Genomic DNA, 18657 nt, shown 5'->3' with positions numbered 1-18657 from the left:
AAATTTATTCACATAAAATAAGTATGTAATTTCAACTTGAACTTTAGAACCACTAAAACGTGAAAGTACTGAATGATAGCCTAATTTTAGATCGTGACTCTAAAGTTGAGCGTTTACCCGACTTCACACTGGATGAGACCTAGGAAATTGTGAACACGTCAACTTCAGAACAGTGAGTCGTAAAATAATGATCCATATTGCTAACTACAGTCAACTCATGATATTGTATAACCATCATGCAGTGTCATCGGTTATACCTTTCTCACTCAATAGGGTTGAAGTTTAATTATTAGGGTTCTCAATAGGACTTTCTTCAGACTAGTCATTACTGAACACATTATTATTACTGGGATAGATTTGTGGGGACTGTTCATTCCCTAAATGGCTGAATTTGCAAGTGAGGGTCTTTAGATCAGGGGGAAAGTCAACGGATTCCCAGTTCGTGTTAATTTTTGGTGACTCTGCAGGACTCGATCTTAACATAGAGAGTAGGAGAAGTACAGAATAAAATTAGAAAGAAATCAAGTTTTAGGTAACAAATTCACAAAACACAAATGACTGAGTTAATTAATTTATCTAACAATTCCGGTGATATTTCTTTTTTTCGATCAAATGTAGGCCAGATGTTCACCAATTGTTCACAAACACTATTTCATACAAGTCTATACTCAAATATTAATAATTCCGAAACACAAATGTTAAATGCCGATATTGTACCATGTAATAATTTATGGAGATCTGCATCATTCGGTAACGAAACCGAGTTATTACAACCAATTAATAATGAGTTTCAAACAAATATACCATATTCTATGACTACACCGTTTTTACCATCATATCAACATCTATTACAATGTCATAATCAATATTCTAACACAACAGCACCGCCGCCGCCACCACCACCACCTTATCCAAAGGATCACAGACTGACTAACCCATGTAGTGCATCAAAACAAATAAAATACCACCTGGGAGAGTTCGGAAAACCAGATGAATATCTCATAAGACCTCCTTCAAAGTACGTTCTTGGTTTGTCATGTTTTCTTCTATATAAAACTTGGTTAGATTTTTTAAGCGCGTTTATTGAGTGAATGAAGACTGAATTCAGCAGAACTGTAACTGTTATTCTAGAAAGACTTATGTAAGTTTAGATATATTGACTTGAACTTTAGTTTTTTTTTTATAGACTTCGTATTGTTAAGTATACATTATTTCGAAATAATTTAATTGGATTTTAACTAGTTAGTTGAACGACCACGACCTTATATTTGGAGGGTTTGGAAAAAAAGTGAAATGGCTGATTATAGCCTTCCTGGTTTCCTTTATTTTGCTTTTTTCAAATGATATCAATTACAGGCAATCTAAAGATATTTATTAAATGTTTATTTGCAGACTGACTAATTTTTCATTAGTGAAGCACATACATTAACAAAACTAATAGTCTCACTACATAAAGTAGATAAACGTTGTTCCTTTGAGCATTTGAATTTGAAGTAGACTAGATTACCCTTCACAAAGAAACCTAATTACTGCATAGTGCCAACTGAACAATAATTTACTTTCTTAATTATGTTGTTCGTTATTAACTTGAAGCCACTACATCTGAACACAAAGTACCATACTTTAACTCTGAGATTTATAATTACAAAAAAAAAACAGAATTTGAACGGCTGCTATAGTCGCATACATATCATCTTATGTTAGTGATCTGGAGTTTTCACCTCAAACTGAGGAACTATTGAAAGCCATAAAGCGCTGACACAGTTGGTTCGTTACAGTTTGGGACTATCAACGATGTAAATTACTAGTATTTTGAAACGATTAGTTTGTCGGTGGCTTCTTCTTGGACTAGTTTCACATAAAGAGTAGGTGAGAAATAGACTCTAGGTATTCATCAGACAACAGTTGTGAATCCAGTTTTCTATTGGATAAAGAATTTTTATCAGAAGGAGGTTGTAAATTGTAACAAAACAACAATTTCGTCTTTCATCATTTTCCCTTATTTTTCCAGTGGCTTCCGTTTGCATGGTAAACTGAATAGCAAGCTCCATGATATGAACAGAATATTCACAGTAACTGAAATAATATATAATTGATTTTATTCATTCCCAGTATCTTAACATTTTACTTAGGACTATTGTAAAATGATTCCTTCACCCAGTTAGTATTGCTATCTGGTGCTATTCTGATAGGAAATGTATGAAGATTAATTAAAAGCAAGGTTTTTACAAAACTATGTTCTTATTTTCTAATGAACTTCAAAGAAATAGCTAAAATAAATTTGTACAGGTGATTAAAGAAAAGTTTTTAATCAAAACATGAATCAGTGACTTATTCGTTAAATGGTTAGAATTTCGACTGGTGAATAGTAATCTTTAATTCAACTCAGAGTAATTTTCGGGCCAATGAGTCTCACAACAAGTACTCATATACTGAAACACTGCCAAAAGACAAGTGCACAAGTATGTACATGGTTACTGAGTTAAACTAAATCTTAAATTGGGCTAATCGTCAAACGTGAAATATATAAATTCCCCTTATTTTCGCCATTTAGAACAGTCTAAATACATCTTAAGTATAGTTATTGTACCTTATTTTAGAATTGAAAATCTTATTGGAATATTTTCTTTTGTCTTAGGTTATTAATGAAGAACAATGTAGGAAAGGAGCAAAATACTAAGATGATCATCAACTTCAACAAGAAAACTGGAGCAAAGCGTGTTGATAACCGGAAGCTTTACAGAAGAAAACATAAAGAGCATCTAGCTATGGTCAACAATCATCTTACTCTAGATCACTATACCAAGAATGACAGGAACAGACATTATATTCTTAGTGTATATTCTGATGGTAGTGCATCAGAATCAAACGGCATGTATATGGTCAAACACTGTGGGTACCGTAACAAGAAACATTTAAAATATTTTGACAGTAAAGCACAAGTTATTGACTCCGATTCTCCCGCTACAACTGATGTAGGTATTACTTATACTAGCAAACGTTCGAGGAAATGTATCAACGAACGTTTTATGCATACGGAACATATTCAACGCGTCAGTCATTCACATAAACATAAGACATGTCATTCTCATTCAAAAATACGACCGGCAAAACACACAGATTTACTACATAACAAAATTCAACCAACAAGTGGCAGTCTGTGTAATACGGCTAACAACGATACTGAGTGTGATAAACATGTCAGAGATTGCGAAAAGACTTTCGATGCTAAAATTCATACCTTATCATCATTTAGTGAAAGATATACGCTATCTAATAGTGAATCGAATCCACTGAATTTATCTTTTCTAACAAGAGAGAATACAACCAATAATATGAATCGTTCATTTTCTTCATCTGACATACCTTATACCAGACATGGAGAATACATTTAAATGATCCCAATCAGCGGAACATCCTGCAGCAGTATTCATTTCCACATACAGTAAATACGCTTATTTTAAAGGAATAAGTGTGCACATATTCGGAGAGTTAACATGAAATGTGTACACATTATCTCTTAAGTAGTATTACATATATAAATAAACAAATGAAAATGCTTTAAGAAACTGCTGCTGTACAGTACTTTTATTAGTCAATCAAAAAAGGCCTACCTCATACTTAATGAAATAAAACTCCATATTTCTCTTTAATTAATCCTTAAACTCAGGAAAATTTTATATTACTCGTAAATAGATTTATTAGAAATATATAATGTTACTTTTTTTTCAAATATCAGTAACCATTTAATTAACTGAACAAATAAGCATTTTTAGAGGAATATATTTTAGGAATCACCGTCTATCTGATCGATCAAGTGAACAAAAGGACGGAAGATATTTCTACTTATAATCAACTTGAAGTTTTACAATTGGAATATCTATCTGACTTCTCAGTATAGAAGTCAGCTGTTCATCAATAAAGGTTCAAGATCGAAAATAAACAACTTAGTGGATTATTAATCTAATCAGTCATAAATATAGACAATTAAATGATTATCAGTCCATTCAAATTACATTTTGACTTTTTTCAAAAGACTCGTCTAGGCAAAGAAGTACAGTGATCATGAGAATTATTAATCGGTTGTCATAACCATATTATATATATTCTTAATATTTCTGGTCATCCCCTTAAACATCTTCTTAAGCTTAGTCACAACACTAACCTAAGAAGTAACTCCCAGAAACTGGAGACCGAATATAACAGAACAGACTGCAGACACAACTTCTACTCCGTAAGTTGTCAAATGCTGGGATTCGCTGCCGACTGAGCTATTCCAAGCGACTTCTCAAGAGTCCTATAAGAGGAAATTTGACTTATTTCTTAAGGACTAAGGATAACATATTATTTTGATTTACCAAATTCCTTTTTTTCCTCTATTATCGTTATTATACCTAGGTTCTTGCCTGGAGGTATTGGTGATCCACTGCTACTAGACACGGAAGCGCGCTAAGCGAAAGCTTCTTCTATTCCGTCCTCAACCATTTGAGCACCATGCTAGTAATACAGAAGTTCGGACATAGTGGCAACAACTCGGTTGATGTCACAATCTTGAAACATTGACTTCAATGGCTTGAACTACTAGGCTACCTGTCCGTGCCATCTAGATATTTCGACAACTTATCTAATTTTGTTTTACTACATCATTATGGCTTTTAATTGCATAACCTATTCAGGTTCGTTTCTGGAGAAAGTACAACCCTTCGTTGTACAAGTTACAAAATGCCCAATTAGATGTATCGTGGTTGCTGGCAATATACAGCGAAAAGAATGTACATTATTCAGGTGTCGATTTATGAACTTGCACTCGGTTGGAGCTACATCTAAATTTTTCATGAAATCAGTTAGAATCTCCTGACTTAAAATCAATCGCAATGGTACACATGTACATAAAAACAGTAAGACCCATGAACAAAGCACGTCGGGAACAAGGTCATTAGAGAGGAATGACTGTGGAGCGAAAACGCCAACCTCTACTTGAGGTAAGCACTGTCGATTTCTAAAATGAATCCGAGAGCTTCCGATTAAGAGAACTAAGCTTTACGAGAAAATACCCGTCTGAGCTGCAAATCATCACAAATACACATATAAAGTGGGATCTTTACGCTATTGCTGTTTTGTGTTGTGAATAAAACAAACTACATTTATTTCACTTATGTCGATAATAGCAAACAGTTATCAGCTCCTCACGACAGTTAAGAAATATTCAGTAATATAAGGAATGATAGTTGATGCGGAATTAACCAAGTGAACGTTTTTCGTCATAGATGAATTTTGCGTCACATATCAGGAACTCAACTTTTCACAAGATTTATACTGATGTTATCGCGTAAAACAAACAATAAATTCAAGCTAATTAGGCAAGCAACTACATAATAAAGCTGTTGGGATAAGTACAGCTAGATAGTTGCAACGCTCCATACATTTAGTTCTTTGTTATCCTGTTCTAGCACTCTTAAAATTACAACACTACCAAGAAAAAATTCAGACAACTATCCCGAAATTTATACACTTGATAAAGGCGAAAATCGATTAGATGGCCTAGTCTTCCGTCTGTACAATAACAAACCTGACGTAATTTATTCTCCTCAGATAAATTTGGTTAAGTATTTTAAAACTAGACTAGAGCAAATGTAAATAAAGTGGACCACGTTAACCAGAAATCCATATGCTTACATACAATTCAGTCGTATGAATGAAAAAATATTGTATTTCACCTTCAGAAGGTCATGGAAACTAAGTGGAATCAGTTTTCAACATTATTCACCCACTGTTTCAATGTCATACGATGAGTTGTAACTACAGGGTCGACTTGATTTCAGTAACTATCAAGCCACTACAACCTAGAAGCATGTACTTTTTAAATATGTTAGTTAACTGGGTTACACGTTGTCACACTTGAGAGTCCTAGAAATCATGCCGTACAAGGGATTAGGCAGATATTATTGAATACACAACCATCGAATGCATCAACATCGGAATAATTGGAAGTAAGTATGAAACGTAATCAAGTGTTCATCAAGGGTTGGTCCACACATTGATGGATTGTAAAACATGCATATTCTCATCCATTTCACCACTCATTTATTTATCACAATGTGAATAATTTATGTATTCAACTAACAATATAAGAAAACCATGTAGCTATTGGAGTGATGACTTATAGATTAAAGCATTTAACTTGTAGCCGCTAAATTGCGGATTCAGACCTCACTTTACCTAATTAGGTTTGGGTAATCAGGTAGTTTCACTAGCCCTCACACGTAACGTGTGACTCGAAGTACACGAGTTCGTATTTAGTATAAGTTAATAATAATCTCTAGAGAGGGTAAAGATTTGTAGTTCAAGTGAATTATTTTGGCCAGATTTCGTCATTCGAGCAGGACGGTTCAGTCGCAAACATCTTACTTTTTTCCTGAACATCATATGCAAAAACTTCTACCTGAACACAAGAAGCAACTAGCAAACTTTGAGGAATGTCAGATAAAGGTTAACTAATAGGCACATGGACGATTTCATTAATACCGTCATCTATACTCAGTAATATTTTTTTGAAATGAACATAAAGAGCGTGGAGATATACTAATATTTGAAAATGTAACTTCTAACAGCGAGACGAAAAGATAAGTTAGTACTTCTTAAAATACACCCAATAGAAATCAGAAGCATCCTCTGTTATGAAAAAGGGAGGTATCGCTAATTAGTGTTTCGAACAAGGAGATTGAATCACCGTTTTATCCCACAATGACGGTATTTTCATCCACAAACTTGTACTGAGGTATTTCCAAGTTAAGAGGAGCGGGGCCTTTCCTTACACGACCAGATGCATCATAATGACTACCGTGACAAGGACAGAAGTAACCTCCGGGGAAATCGCCGGCGTGTGCTACTGGAACACAACCTGTAGAAGAAGAAAAGTCATCAATTACAGAACACCAGACAAAGACGCACAACACATGAGGCAACATATTTACTAACATGATTACAGTTAAATAATAAGGAAGTCCGTAAAATCTTACATGATGCTTCATTATGGCTCCTTTTAACAATGAGTGTCGCAGTATTTCATCCTCATCCCATTTCGGACTATTTTTGTATCATAAACCTCTGTTAAGTATGAGAGGAAATACTACGGTAATTGCAACTCTAAACAGAAAAACAATTACCGTATTTAACAGTTTGTAAAATGCCACATTACCATAAGGCAAATCTCAACAACATTATCAGACATTGGAAATACCTCGATGTCATAAACAAATCATATTAGCGCAATATTTTTTCAGTGATACTCGCATACCAGGATACGTGAATATCATGAAAGATACTTCAGATGAACATTACCTAGTTTTTTACTTAGATGGTATGTGTATTATATACTAGCCTACAAAGTCAAGATAACAAGAAATGTAAAAGGTAATATCCTGTATTCGATGAACGAGGGAACGACTAAGTACATTAATTGTCACACTAGCCATATCTTTTTCCAGCAACAGCTTCAAAGGGAAAGCATTGAGGATGCTTCACACCGTGTAAATACAATCCAACACAAGTTGTCGAGAAGAACAATAATTGGAGTGGATGAGGAAATGATGCGAATTTTTTCCCAAGTTATTTAAAGATTGGCAAAGATCCCAACATTGAAGGGAAATCATAGGTTTATACACTTTCAGTCAAGCTTGTTATAGTGAAACTTCGCCTGTAGCTCTTCTAGGTTTACTGCCGGTCTCAAGCCTACAAAAAGGAGGAAGGTTGGGCATGGGGTCAGCTACCCCAACCTGTAGAAAACGCTGACCAGAAAATAAACAGATTAAACAATTCAAACTGTCCTGGGACAAAGGTGGTCTTTATTCAGAAGAATTATGACGCCTCATGGAAAAACCAAGACTATTTGGAAGTCAAAAGGTCCATGTGGCCTGCTTCAATATCTGGTCTACCTGATCCTGCTATTTAGATAGTTCAACAAGTTATCTGTATCCTTCTTTGTTTTAACAGATCATCAAGTCAATTAATTGCATAACCTGTTCAGGTGCGTTTGTGGAAAGTTCTCGACCTTTCGCTGTACAAGTTACAAAGATGTATAATCGGAGACATTGTGATAGTTGGCAATATGCATTAAAAAGAAAAAAAGATTATTCAGATGTCGACTTCTAAAATGCTAATATCTAGTTGACGATCACTAAATATTTAACGTCTATATCGACCAAGAAATAAGAAACGGAATCTCGCTGAAATACGTTGTGCCGAGAATTCTATATTGTACCAAAAATATAGTATTGAATCAGGCTAATAGTAATTATTTTTAACAGTATTAATAACCATAATAATACCCTTTCTAACAACCAAATTAACAATTAATATATATACATGGAATGTCCGGACAATGTGAAAGACCAATCAAGCAGTTACGGAAATAAGGAGATAGAACTTGGTGAAGCTCAGAATAAGTGGAACACATTGGACCCAAGCTTGACAGAAAAGATTAGATTCGGGAGAGATACTGTTATACTCTGATCACGAGGAAGAAAATGCTCCTCACACCCAGGGAGTTTCATTGGTGCTGTCCAAAGAAGCACGAAAAGCGCTTATAGGATGGGAATCTCATGGATTCAAAATCATCAAAGCATCCTGCAAAAACAAGACAAAAAGAGAGGAAACCACGATGAATGGTATCCAACGTTTTGTACCCAACAATGATGGTAGTGACGACGATAAAAGTCAGTCTTACGAGAGGCTGCAATTAATCATAGCGAAGTGTTCGGAAAAGGACCTGACCATCCTGATGGGAGACCTAATTGCCAAAGTCGGAATGGACAGCATCGGGTATGAAGATATCATGAAACGACATAGACTGACTGGGAGAAAGGAACGAGAATGGTGAGGCTTTTTAATTCATGTGCATTCAACACCTCCGGGGGGTTCTGCCGGTCCCAAACCGGATAAAAGAGAAGGGTTGGGTATGGAGTTAGCGACCCCATCCCGTAGAAAACCAACTCGCTAAAAAAACGCTAACCACAAAAAATAATACAAACCATTTAAATTCTGACCTGTGAGTTGAAGGAAGAATTATGACGCCTCATGATGAAAGCCAAGTTCCTTCGGAAGTCACGAGGCCGATGCCCCTTCTATTAACCAGAGCGACAATTTTTATAGGTACATGGAACGTCCGAACAATGTGGGAGACCGGAAGAGTCTTCCAAATTGCTGCAGAAATGAGTAAATACAACCTAGGGGTGCTTGGGATCAGTGATACACATTGGACGCAGGTTAGACAACAACGACTAACTTCAGGACAGCTTCTGTTATACTCCGGCCATGAAGAAGAAAATGCCCCACATACATAAGGAGTAGCATTGATGCTGTCCAAACAAGCACAAAATGCACTTATTGGATGGGAATCTCATGGACCAAGGATCATCAAAGCCTCCTTCAAAACAAAGAGAGAGGGCATTACAACGAACGTCATCCGATGCTATGCGCCTACCAACGACGACGATGAGGACGTTAAAGACTGATTCTACGACAGGTTGCAGTCGATCGTCAAGAAATGCTCAACAAAGGACCTGACCATTCTGATGGGAGATTTAAACGCCAAGGTTGGAATGGACAACACCGGATAAGAAGACTTCATGGAAAGACATGGACTGGGAGAAACGAAAATGGTGAGAGATTTGCAAACCTATGTGCCTTCAATAAACTAGTCATAGGCGGCACTATATTCCCACACAAACGCATTCACAAAACCACATGGACTTCACCAGACCACACTACACAAAACCAAATCGACCATATCTGCGTCAACAAAAAGTTCAGGAGGATGATAGAGAATGTGAGAACCAGGAGGGGAGCTGATATAGCCTCAGATCATCACTTGCTGGTCGCCAAGATGAAATTGAAACTCAAAAAGCACTGGACAACGAGACAGACAACATCACAAACGTTTATTACAGACTTTCTTCGGGATACTGACAGACTCAACAAATTCAAGATAGCCCTCAGCAATAAAATCCAGGCCTTTCATGACCTACTCAATGGAGAGGGAACTACTATGGAGAGTAACTGGAAAGGGATAAAAGAGGCAATCACTTCAACAAGTCAGGAGGTTCTGGGCCAAAAGAAGCACCATCACAAGGAATGGATCACTGTTGGTACACTGGATAAGATTGAAGGAGGAACAAGAAGACAGTAATCAATACCGGCCGAACAAGAGCAGAAATAGCAGAGGCACAAGTTGAATACACAGAAGTAAACAAGCAAGTGGAGAGGAGCATCAAAACCGAAAAACGTAAATATGTGGAAGATTTAGCAATGACAGCGGAAAAGGCTACAAGAGAAGGAAACATGAGACAACTTATGATACAACAAAGAAACTCGCTGGAAATTACCGTAAATTAGAACGACCAGTAAAAAGCAAGGAAGGAAAAGTAATAACCAACATTGAAGAACAGCGAAACAGGTGGGTAGAGCACTCCAAGGAACTCTCGAATCGACCAATCCCACTGAACCCACCCAACATCGAAGTAGAGCCACGGACCTACCAATCGATGTTAGCCCACCAACAATTGAAGAGATCAGCATGATCATCAGACAAATCAAGAGCGACAAAGCAGCAGGACCAGAAAACATTCCGGTAGAGGCACTGAAAGCAGATGCAGCAGCAACTGCAAAGATACTCTACATTCTCCTCAGTAAGATTTGGGATGAAGAACAAGTACCAACAGACTGGAGAGAAGGATACCTCATCAAGATACCAAATACGAACACCTCAGGCAGAGTAAGGGCATACAACCACCTTTCTCCCTTGTTCCATTCGAGCAGCGGGGTTAGGCAGGGTTGCCCAATCTCACCATTCCTCTTCAACTTTGCCATCGACGACATCCTGGAAACAGCTCTGATGGGTGTAAGTAATGGCGGTGTGGATCTGCTGCCTGGAGAACGACTTCTCGACCATGTGTATGCGGATGATATTGTCTTACTGTGCGATAATGCCCAAGGCATGCAATCCGCACTTAATCAGTTGGCAATCAGTGTCCGCAGGTACGGCATGTGCTTTGCACCCTCCAAGTGCAAGGTACTCCTACAAGACTGGCAGGATTCTCATCCTGTACTCACCCTAGATGGTGGGCAGATTGAAGTAGTTGAGAAGTTCGTGTATCTAGGTAGTTACATAAGTGCTGGTGGTGGCGTGAGTGATGAGATTGATGTACGTATAATGAAAGCCAGAGCGGCTTATGCCAATCTGGGCTATCTTTGGCGCCTTCGTGATGTTAGTCTGGCTGTAAAAGGTCGGATCTACAACGCGTCGGTGACAGCAGTTTTGCTCTATGCTTGTGAAACCTGGCCTCTCCGAGTTGAGGATGTTAGACGTCTCTCTGTGTTCGATCATCGTTGTCTCCGAAGGATTGCTGACATTCAGTGGCAACACCATGTTAGTAATGCAGAAGTTCGGCATCGTGTATTCGGGCGCAGAGACGATAATTTAATTGGTGTCACCATCTTGAAACACCGACTTCGGTGGCTTGGACATGTTTTACGAATGTCGTCCCAGAGGCTTCCACGTCGTGCATTATTTGCCGACTCTGGGACTGGTTGGAAAAAGCGGAAAGGAGGTCAGTGTATGACATGGTGTCGTGGCATGAAAGAAAGCTGCAAAGGGCTAGCTTCTATTGGTCCTTCACGACTCCCTGGCTGGGGTCCGAGAGATGGTGCAACACAGTGGCTAGAGACGTTATCAGATATGGCTCAGAATAGAAGCCAGTGGCGATCCTGCTGTAACCTTCTACTTTCTTCATAAAGAGCGGCTATAACTTTCCTAACTGAGAGAGCTCTTCTGGTTGTACATTTCAGTTCCCCCCATCATTACTCTTCTCCTTTTCTTTTTTTCCTTCCTTTATATATACGCATCTTCTTCCTTCTCCTCCCATTCTCATTATTTTGTGTGGCGCATATGTATCCGGTGCCCTTTGTACCAGTATGTATGTGATTAAATAAATAAATAAATAATAAGATACCAAAGGAAGATCTGAGCAAATGTGAGAACTACAGAGGCATCACTCTTTTTCCAATACCAGGAAAATTCTTCAACGGGGTATTGTTAAACAGGATGAAGGACTCTGTAAACACCCAACTTCGAGATCAACAAGCTGGATTCCGTAAGGATCGGTCGTGCACAGACCGAACTGCGACACTACGGATCATCGTCGAACAATCAGTTGAGTGGAACTCGTCACTATACATTAACTTCATTGACTACGAGAAGGCGTTTGACAGTGTGGACAGGAAAACATTATGGAAACTTCTTCGACACTGTGGAGTTCCTCAGAAGATCGTCAACATTATCCAGAGCTCATACGACGGACTACAGTGCAAAGTGGTGCATGGAGGACAGATGGATTTTCAGTAAGGACCGGAGTCAGACAAAGCTGCCTACTCTTGTCCGTTTTCTTTCTTCTGGTGATTGACTGGATTATGAAGACCTCGACTTCTGAGGAAAAGCACGGAATATAATGGACAAGTTGGATGCAGCTAGACGATTCGGACTTCGCTGATGACCTAGCCCTCCTATCTCATACACACGAACAAATGCAGACGAAGACAACTAATGTAGCAGCAGCCTCTGCATCAATAGGCCTCAACATACACAAACAAAAATGCAGGATTCTCAAATACAACAAGGAGAACACCAACCTGGTCACACTTGATGGCGAAACTCTGGAAGATGTGGAGACATTCACGTACCTGGGAAGCATCATTGATGTACAAGGAGGATCGGATGCAGAAGTAAAGGCAAGGACTGCATTCCTACAGTTGAAGAACATATAAAACTCAAAACAACTGTCAACCAATATCAAAGTCACAATCTTCAACACAAATGTCAAGACAGTTCCACTGTACGGAGCTGGAACTTCGAGAACTACCACAGCCATCATCAAAAAAGTACAAGTATTGATAAAAAATTACCTACGTAAGATGCTCAATGTCCGTTGACCGGATACCACCAGCATTTGCCTACTGTGGGAGGGAACAAAACAGCTTTTAACTGAAGAGGAAATTAGAAAACAGTGATGGAGCTGGACAGGACAAGCATCGCGGAAATCACTAAACTGCATCACAAGGCAAGCACTAACCTGGGATCCTGAAGGGAAACAGACAAGAGGAAGACCGTAGAACATACTGCGCTGGGAGTTGGGAGCGAACATGAACAGAATGAGTAGAAACTGGAAACACTTAGGAAGGATTTCCCAAGACAGATTTCGATGGAGAATGCTGGTGGGTGACCTGTGTTTCTACACGATGGATATTAAGCGTAGGTAAGTAAGAGATCATCGCTACCAGTGTTTCATGTCTCAATCCTTGGAAAAGAAAGTCATTTCATGGTCAATTACGTATACTTATCATTTGGTGATTTTCTGATTGGCCTACTGTATCACGTTGCCCTACTAAAAATAAGTCTGCGTTTCCTGATTTAACTGAAGACGCTGGGATGGGTGCATATCACCTTACTCTTTTGAGAAATACGTAAAACACAAGGTTTATTGCTTTTGGTTGCAAATAACTTGTAGCTCTAGTCATATGCTTGTCATATCTTAGCGTTAATACTGGTCGATTAGGATTTACCTGCATCTAGTGATGACGTGGTCAATTTACAAGTTCCATTTTTTCTAATGTCTGGTCCTAGTTTAAGTCACTCCTCAAATCCAGTTTTCAGTTGTTGTTTTCCAAGTCGCTTTTGTAATAGATGACGCAGACAAGCGTATAAACGTTGATTTCAGTAGCAGAAGAAAAATTGACCCTCCAACACAATAGTGTGTTTAGCAGATCTCAGTTACTGCTCATCGGCGCGTTGAAGGAATATGTGCTCCAGCAATCCAATCCGGAACCACGCTCAAAAATCAGATATATTTAGTGATGTACCTGATATATTTCTCATTGAAATAAAGAACAAATTTATGATAGAGGGAAGTCAACCAAGTCCTTCGTCAGATTTCACTCATTCTAATGACCTGATCATGTCGAGTGAAATTAAAAATAATTGAAAATGTTTTAAATGAGTCAATTTCTGATCAGATTTTTGACGTTATTTTATCAGATGTCGATTGATCTAATGATTCATTTATTTCCAACGAAATCCTTAATAAATCTGAGGAAATTTAAAATGAATCAAACCCTAAGTTTTTGGTGTCATATTAGTTGATTGTCTTCGCAGTACATTTGTTTTAAGTACATTTTCTAATCAATGTGAGAATTATAACTTAAATGAGTCAAATCCTGATCACATTCCTGATAGTTATACCAGATATTGGATGTTTTCATGTCTCATGGATTTCAAGTAGAATCATGAAAAGGTCTAACGAAGTTAATCAACGTATTACGAAGATACAATGCCAGATTGCTTCCTGAAGATCTTGAAAACCGTATGAAGGTGAAAGCTTTTGGACTCCTTCACTTCATAATTATCTACTTAGAATCGAATGAAGGTCAGGAAGAAGACACCCCAAATGAAAATCTTAGTTTACATAAAAATAAAGTGGTTGGAGAAAGTAAAACAGGGTCTATGGAAAGTTTTGTAGCCACCACCAGTTCAAACTCAGCCCAATCATCGCAGTTAAAATTTTCCGAAATATTTCCCATTTTAAGTTAAGGACCTTTAGTTTTAGTTTCACAATATTTAGCTGAGTTTATAGCAAATAATTGCTCGCGTTTGTTACAAGTCAATTCACATGACAAGTATTCTGTCAAGTGAGAATAATTGGTGTTAAAAGTCTAAGCCTAATTAAAAATCAGGAAGGAATATCTTAAACATAACACCGATAGTGAAACTTCAATCTGTAAGTGAAACAAAAATACGGTTTCTATAAAAACAAAAGTGGATATCAAACAAGTCAAAAGTACCATCATTTTTCCAATGCTATCACATAAGGATCCCATAAAATTTCGTGAGGGTGAGGTGATGTGGCGAACAATAACTTAGTCAATTTGAGTGCAAACAACATTTAATTGATTCTTCTCCAATTGTCTGTGCAATGTAATCACATTTTGAAGAGTAGCTATATAACTTAGCAAGTTATATTTGTTGGTTAAAGATGCTTAGTGACATAATACTGGAAACACGTCCACATAGTGAGTTATCGATTATTTGATGTTAAATATTACTAGGTCCCCTTTATACAAATCTGACCACAGAAAAAACAGGGTATTCATACATTATTCTAAGGAGTCAAATAAATTCTTATCCAACATCTTTGTGTCCTTACTTGCGTCGTTTGATTCACCGTTTCCAATACCAAGTACCAAGTCAGTTGAGCATTCTGCAGAAATAAGTTTCGTCACTTACTATTCAAATACAAGTGCCGTTACCAGGTCGAAAATTCTGTTATAATTAAACATTAGCCCATGAACTCGACATTCCATTTCGAGTGCTCAATAAATCAAACACAGGACTTATTTATGGTTTCTGACAAGAAATCTGAACGACTTAACGGAACTATTGTTGAGTTGCCATCATCTCACTATTACAAGACCAACTAAGCAACTACTGTCAAATGAATACGCACCAACACTGCATGATTAAAAATATGAAAATATAGTGCAAAAAACAATACCAAATCTTATCCTCATGGGTTGTGATGACTACGTTTGTATAGCACCTTTTATTCAATCATATGCAGATAATTTACTTATAGAGATTACTCAAAAACGATGCAACCAGATGAAAGTTGTCAGGAATAAATATTTTATCAAACGTTATTTTGTCGTCTTCTTCTGCCTCTTTTACATCGTCATAGTGGTAGGTAGTTTTATGTGGGATACTTTTTATATCCGACTTCAAATCATTTATCAAACTGTTGCCTTTCAGTCCAACGGCTGTCTTCTTTAGAGATGCCGTTTGAAACCGTATTCCCTAACTGGTGAAATATTTGTGACAGAATGCGTTTTTATTGAAATTCTTAGAACCCGTACAGCCTTGGGTCATAAGATGACTAAATAATGTCAAAGGTTTGGAGATAACTCTCAAACAAAATAACAATCTCATGAACAATGCGGAAAAGACAAAAGTATACGTCACCTTTATTTTCACACTATTATTGTTTTCATGAGAGTTAACACAGCAGCAGTGAATACTTTAATTGGATGACGTAAAATTGATAATACTCAGCTGTGCAGCTTATAGTGAAAACTGAATGAGTGATCTTAGTGAGCCTATAAACAACTACTAAATTACATCAAATTAAAAAAGGCTGATACTGACCCGACAGCGAGGTCTGAAGAAAAATTAAAGATAAGTTTTAACGACATAATAAGCTTTATGCTTACCCAAATGTGTACATACGCCCAGACAAATCAGCCATTTATCCACTTTTACACGATCTTGATCTAGCTGAGGATCCCTTAAGCTTTCCAAAGGAACAGCACGTTCACGAGCGATTTCTTCCGCTGATCTATGGCGAATGAAAAGAGGTTTATTACGCCATTTGACTGTAACATTTTTTCCTTCAGGGATAGAAGCCAAGTTGACTTCGGTGGAGGCTTCTGCCATAGTTTTAGAGGAAGGTCCCAGAGGTTCAATGAACATTCTAACGGTGTACTTGGCTGATGTAGTGGCAATCATCGCAGTCGCTGAAATAATGAGACCGATAAGATTGTTTACGCAACTAATTGAGTACCTTTTACAGAATAAAACAGAAATAATTCAGCCCATATAAATATACCAGACCAGTTGCAACGGACTACACAAAAATTATGTTATGAAGTGGCTAAAATGTTTCTCAACTACCAAAGTTAAAACGATGTTTAAGTAATGAACTGAGCATAACTTCGCATACGTTAAGAGCAACCGACCAATAAAAGCCTCTTGAACAGTATGTAAATGAAGTGATGAGTTAATACACTATTGTCAACATTAATCATTGAACAATATACAAATAATATCAGTCTACAACGTTACCGTCGTTGTGATCTCCCTGAAGCCAATAAAGCCTCTTCATTGTTGGTCTCAGGAAGCTAATTTATTATGGCCAAGCTATGAAGGTGTTATTCTATGTGACATGACTTACAAAGGGGATATACCCAGATGCTTAAAAACTCGGAATTGAAGTAAAGTCTAGTAGTAAACAGCTAGGGAACGAGGTACACACGAAGGACTGGTGTAGTGAACTACAACATATATGAGACGATTATGTGCTAATGTGAAAGATCGTTCCACCCTAAATGTGCTTGTGAATTCTTTGGCGGTCTGAAGAACTTAGTGATAACATCTCAGACTATGAAGCCGAATGACGTATTTCCGTGCTACATGTGGAGCGACGGTCCTGAGGAAACAGTATAACTTGGTGGATACACCAGTGGTCTAGATTTCTGTTTCGAAAGGCACTCACCAAACATCATCGTATAAGAGAATATCTTGCGCTGTATTTCGGTGTCAGCAGCCCGTGATTGAGGGTCTTTGGTAGACTCTAGGCGGTACTTCGTGAAATCAGGAACATTTGCAACGTCCGTGTGTGCAGATCGGACCTGCATTGGAGCTAATACAAATACATTAGGAAGAAAATATATTACCAGATAAACTGCAAGTGCATGAAGTGAACGGAGAGCTCGGAAGTGATCGAAGTAGACTATGAGAAGACTTTACAACAGGTGCTGGCGGGAGGATGTCTTTCTTTTTAGGCACAACACTAAAAAGATCAGTGTTTTCACAAGAAAACGGGATGGTTCTGCATTTAACGACGCCTCCTAAGTTCTTTAGGTAACGCATAACGAAACAGTTTTAAAATATTGCGCTCTGACGACATCGACTCTAAGGGTTAAAACAATAGAAACATGATTGATGCCTTCGTTTAACAAGCTTAAGTTCCTGGTGAGGAAAAACCACTGTTACCTTAAAACGGGGGTCTATCTTTAAAACCTAAAGTGAAGTAAGAACGTTATCAGTAAATGAGAGCGACTTTTCTGAGTCTTCGGGGATACATCAGTTATCTGCCTAAAGGACATCAGTAAGGCTGTTTAGAGCACCTCTGAATGTAGTAAAACTTCGAGACCTGACCATCCATTATGAGCATGAGGTGCTCCAACTGTAGGCTCTACAAGTTTAACCTCTTAGTTGTTTATTTCACCAGGATTTCGAGTTGGAACTGGAATTATGGACGCCTGATGGTGTTAAAATTCTGTAGGCAATAGAATATACCTTCTTGGCCATCACGGATAAAGACTACGTCATTTGAGACCATTCTGGAAAACCAAGACCATGAGTTCTTGTGTACATCTTGAGGTTCGATATGGGACGGTTTGCTGCGTATTCGTACAATCATAGTAGAGATGAAACAAAAACCCAAGCACAACTAGCTCTGTAAGTCTCCTACATTGATGCTGACCTGATTAGTTTTAATTGAATCACCTAGCTGAAGGTGCTCTGTCAACAAAGGTTGGATCAACGCCTCAACAGCATCGATCTACAACATGGCCCAGCAACAGACACTTTGCTTCGAACGCCAGAGGACACTGGTCAACGAGCCTTTGACGAGGACCTGTTTAGATAGCTCTTCTTGATTAAACTTCCTCAACAGGTGAAGACAGTCCTTATCTCATTTCAAAATAACACCAAAAACGAGCTGGTTGCATCTGCCAACCGGATTCCGGTGGTCATCAGAACCCCCAACATCTAGG

The 18657-nt window shown here is 38.0% G+C and overlaps 2 protein-coding genes across 2 annotated transcripts; one reads left to right on the top strand and one right to left on the bottom strand.

Moving 5' to 3' along the window:
- Positions 1–554: 554 nt before the first annotated feature.
- Smp_155440 (hypothetical protein) lies at positions 555–3395 on the top strand (the record flags this gene model as incomplete). The annotated part of the gene is made up of 2 exons (XM_018789318.1): positions 555–1018; positions 2639–3395. 2 exons carry the CDS (start codon positions 555–557, stop codon positions 3393–3395), a joined length of 1221 nt encoding a protein of 406 aa, XP_018654774.1.
- A 3138-nt stretch (positions 3396–6533) lies between these two features.
- Positions 6534–17773, bottom strand: Smp_061870 (ubiquinol--cytochrome C reductase). Its single transcript, XM_018789317.1, has 4 exons — positions 17554–17773; positions 17373–17519; positions 16312–16614; positions 6534–6901 (listed from the first exon to the last, which is right to left on the bottom strand). Exons 1-4 carry the CDS (start codon positions 17747–17749, stop codon positions 6735–6737), a joined length of 813 nt encoding a protein of 270 aa, XP_018654773.1. The 5' UTR covers positions 17750–17773; the 3' UTR covers positions 6534–6734.
- Between the last annotated feature and the right edge of the window lie 884 nt (positions 17774–18657).

Source organism: Schistosoma mansoni, chromosome W, assembly GCF_000237925.1.
Source record: "Schistosoma mansoni strain Puerto Rico chromosome W, complete genome".
NCBI lineage: Eukaryota > Metazoa > Platyhelminthes > Trematoda > Strigeidida > Schistosomatidae > Schistosoma > Schistosoma mansoni.
This window is presented reverse-complemented; position numbering and strand designations above follow the sequence as displayed.

Bases quoted from the DNA above. Each gene is read 5' to 3' on its own strand.
- Smp_061870 (XM_018789317.1), bottom strand. From the start codon at position 17,749: ATGCGTTACCTAAAGAACTTAGGAGGCGTCGTTAAATGCAGAACCATC. The intron at 17,520-17,553 runs GTAATATATTTT...TATTTGTATTAG, and splicing joins ATGCACTTGCAGTTTATCTG to CTCCAATGCAGGTCCGATCT. The intron at 16,615-17,372 runs GTGAGTGCCTTT...TCATTATTTCAG, and splicing joins CTCTTATACGATGATGTTTG to CGACTGCGATGATTGCCACT.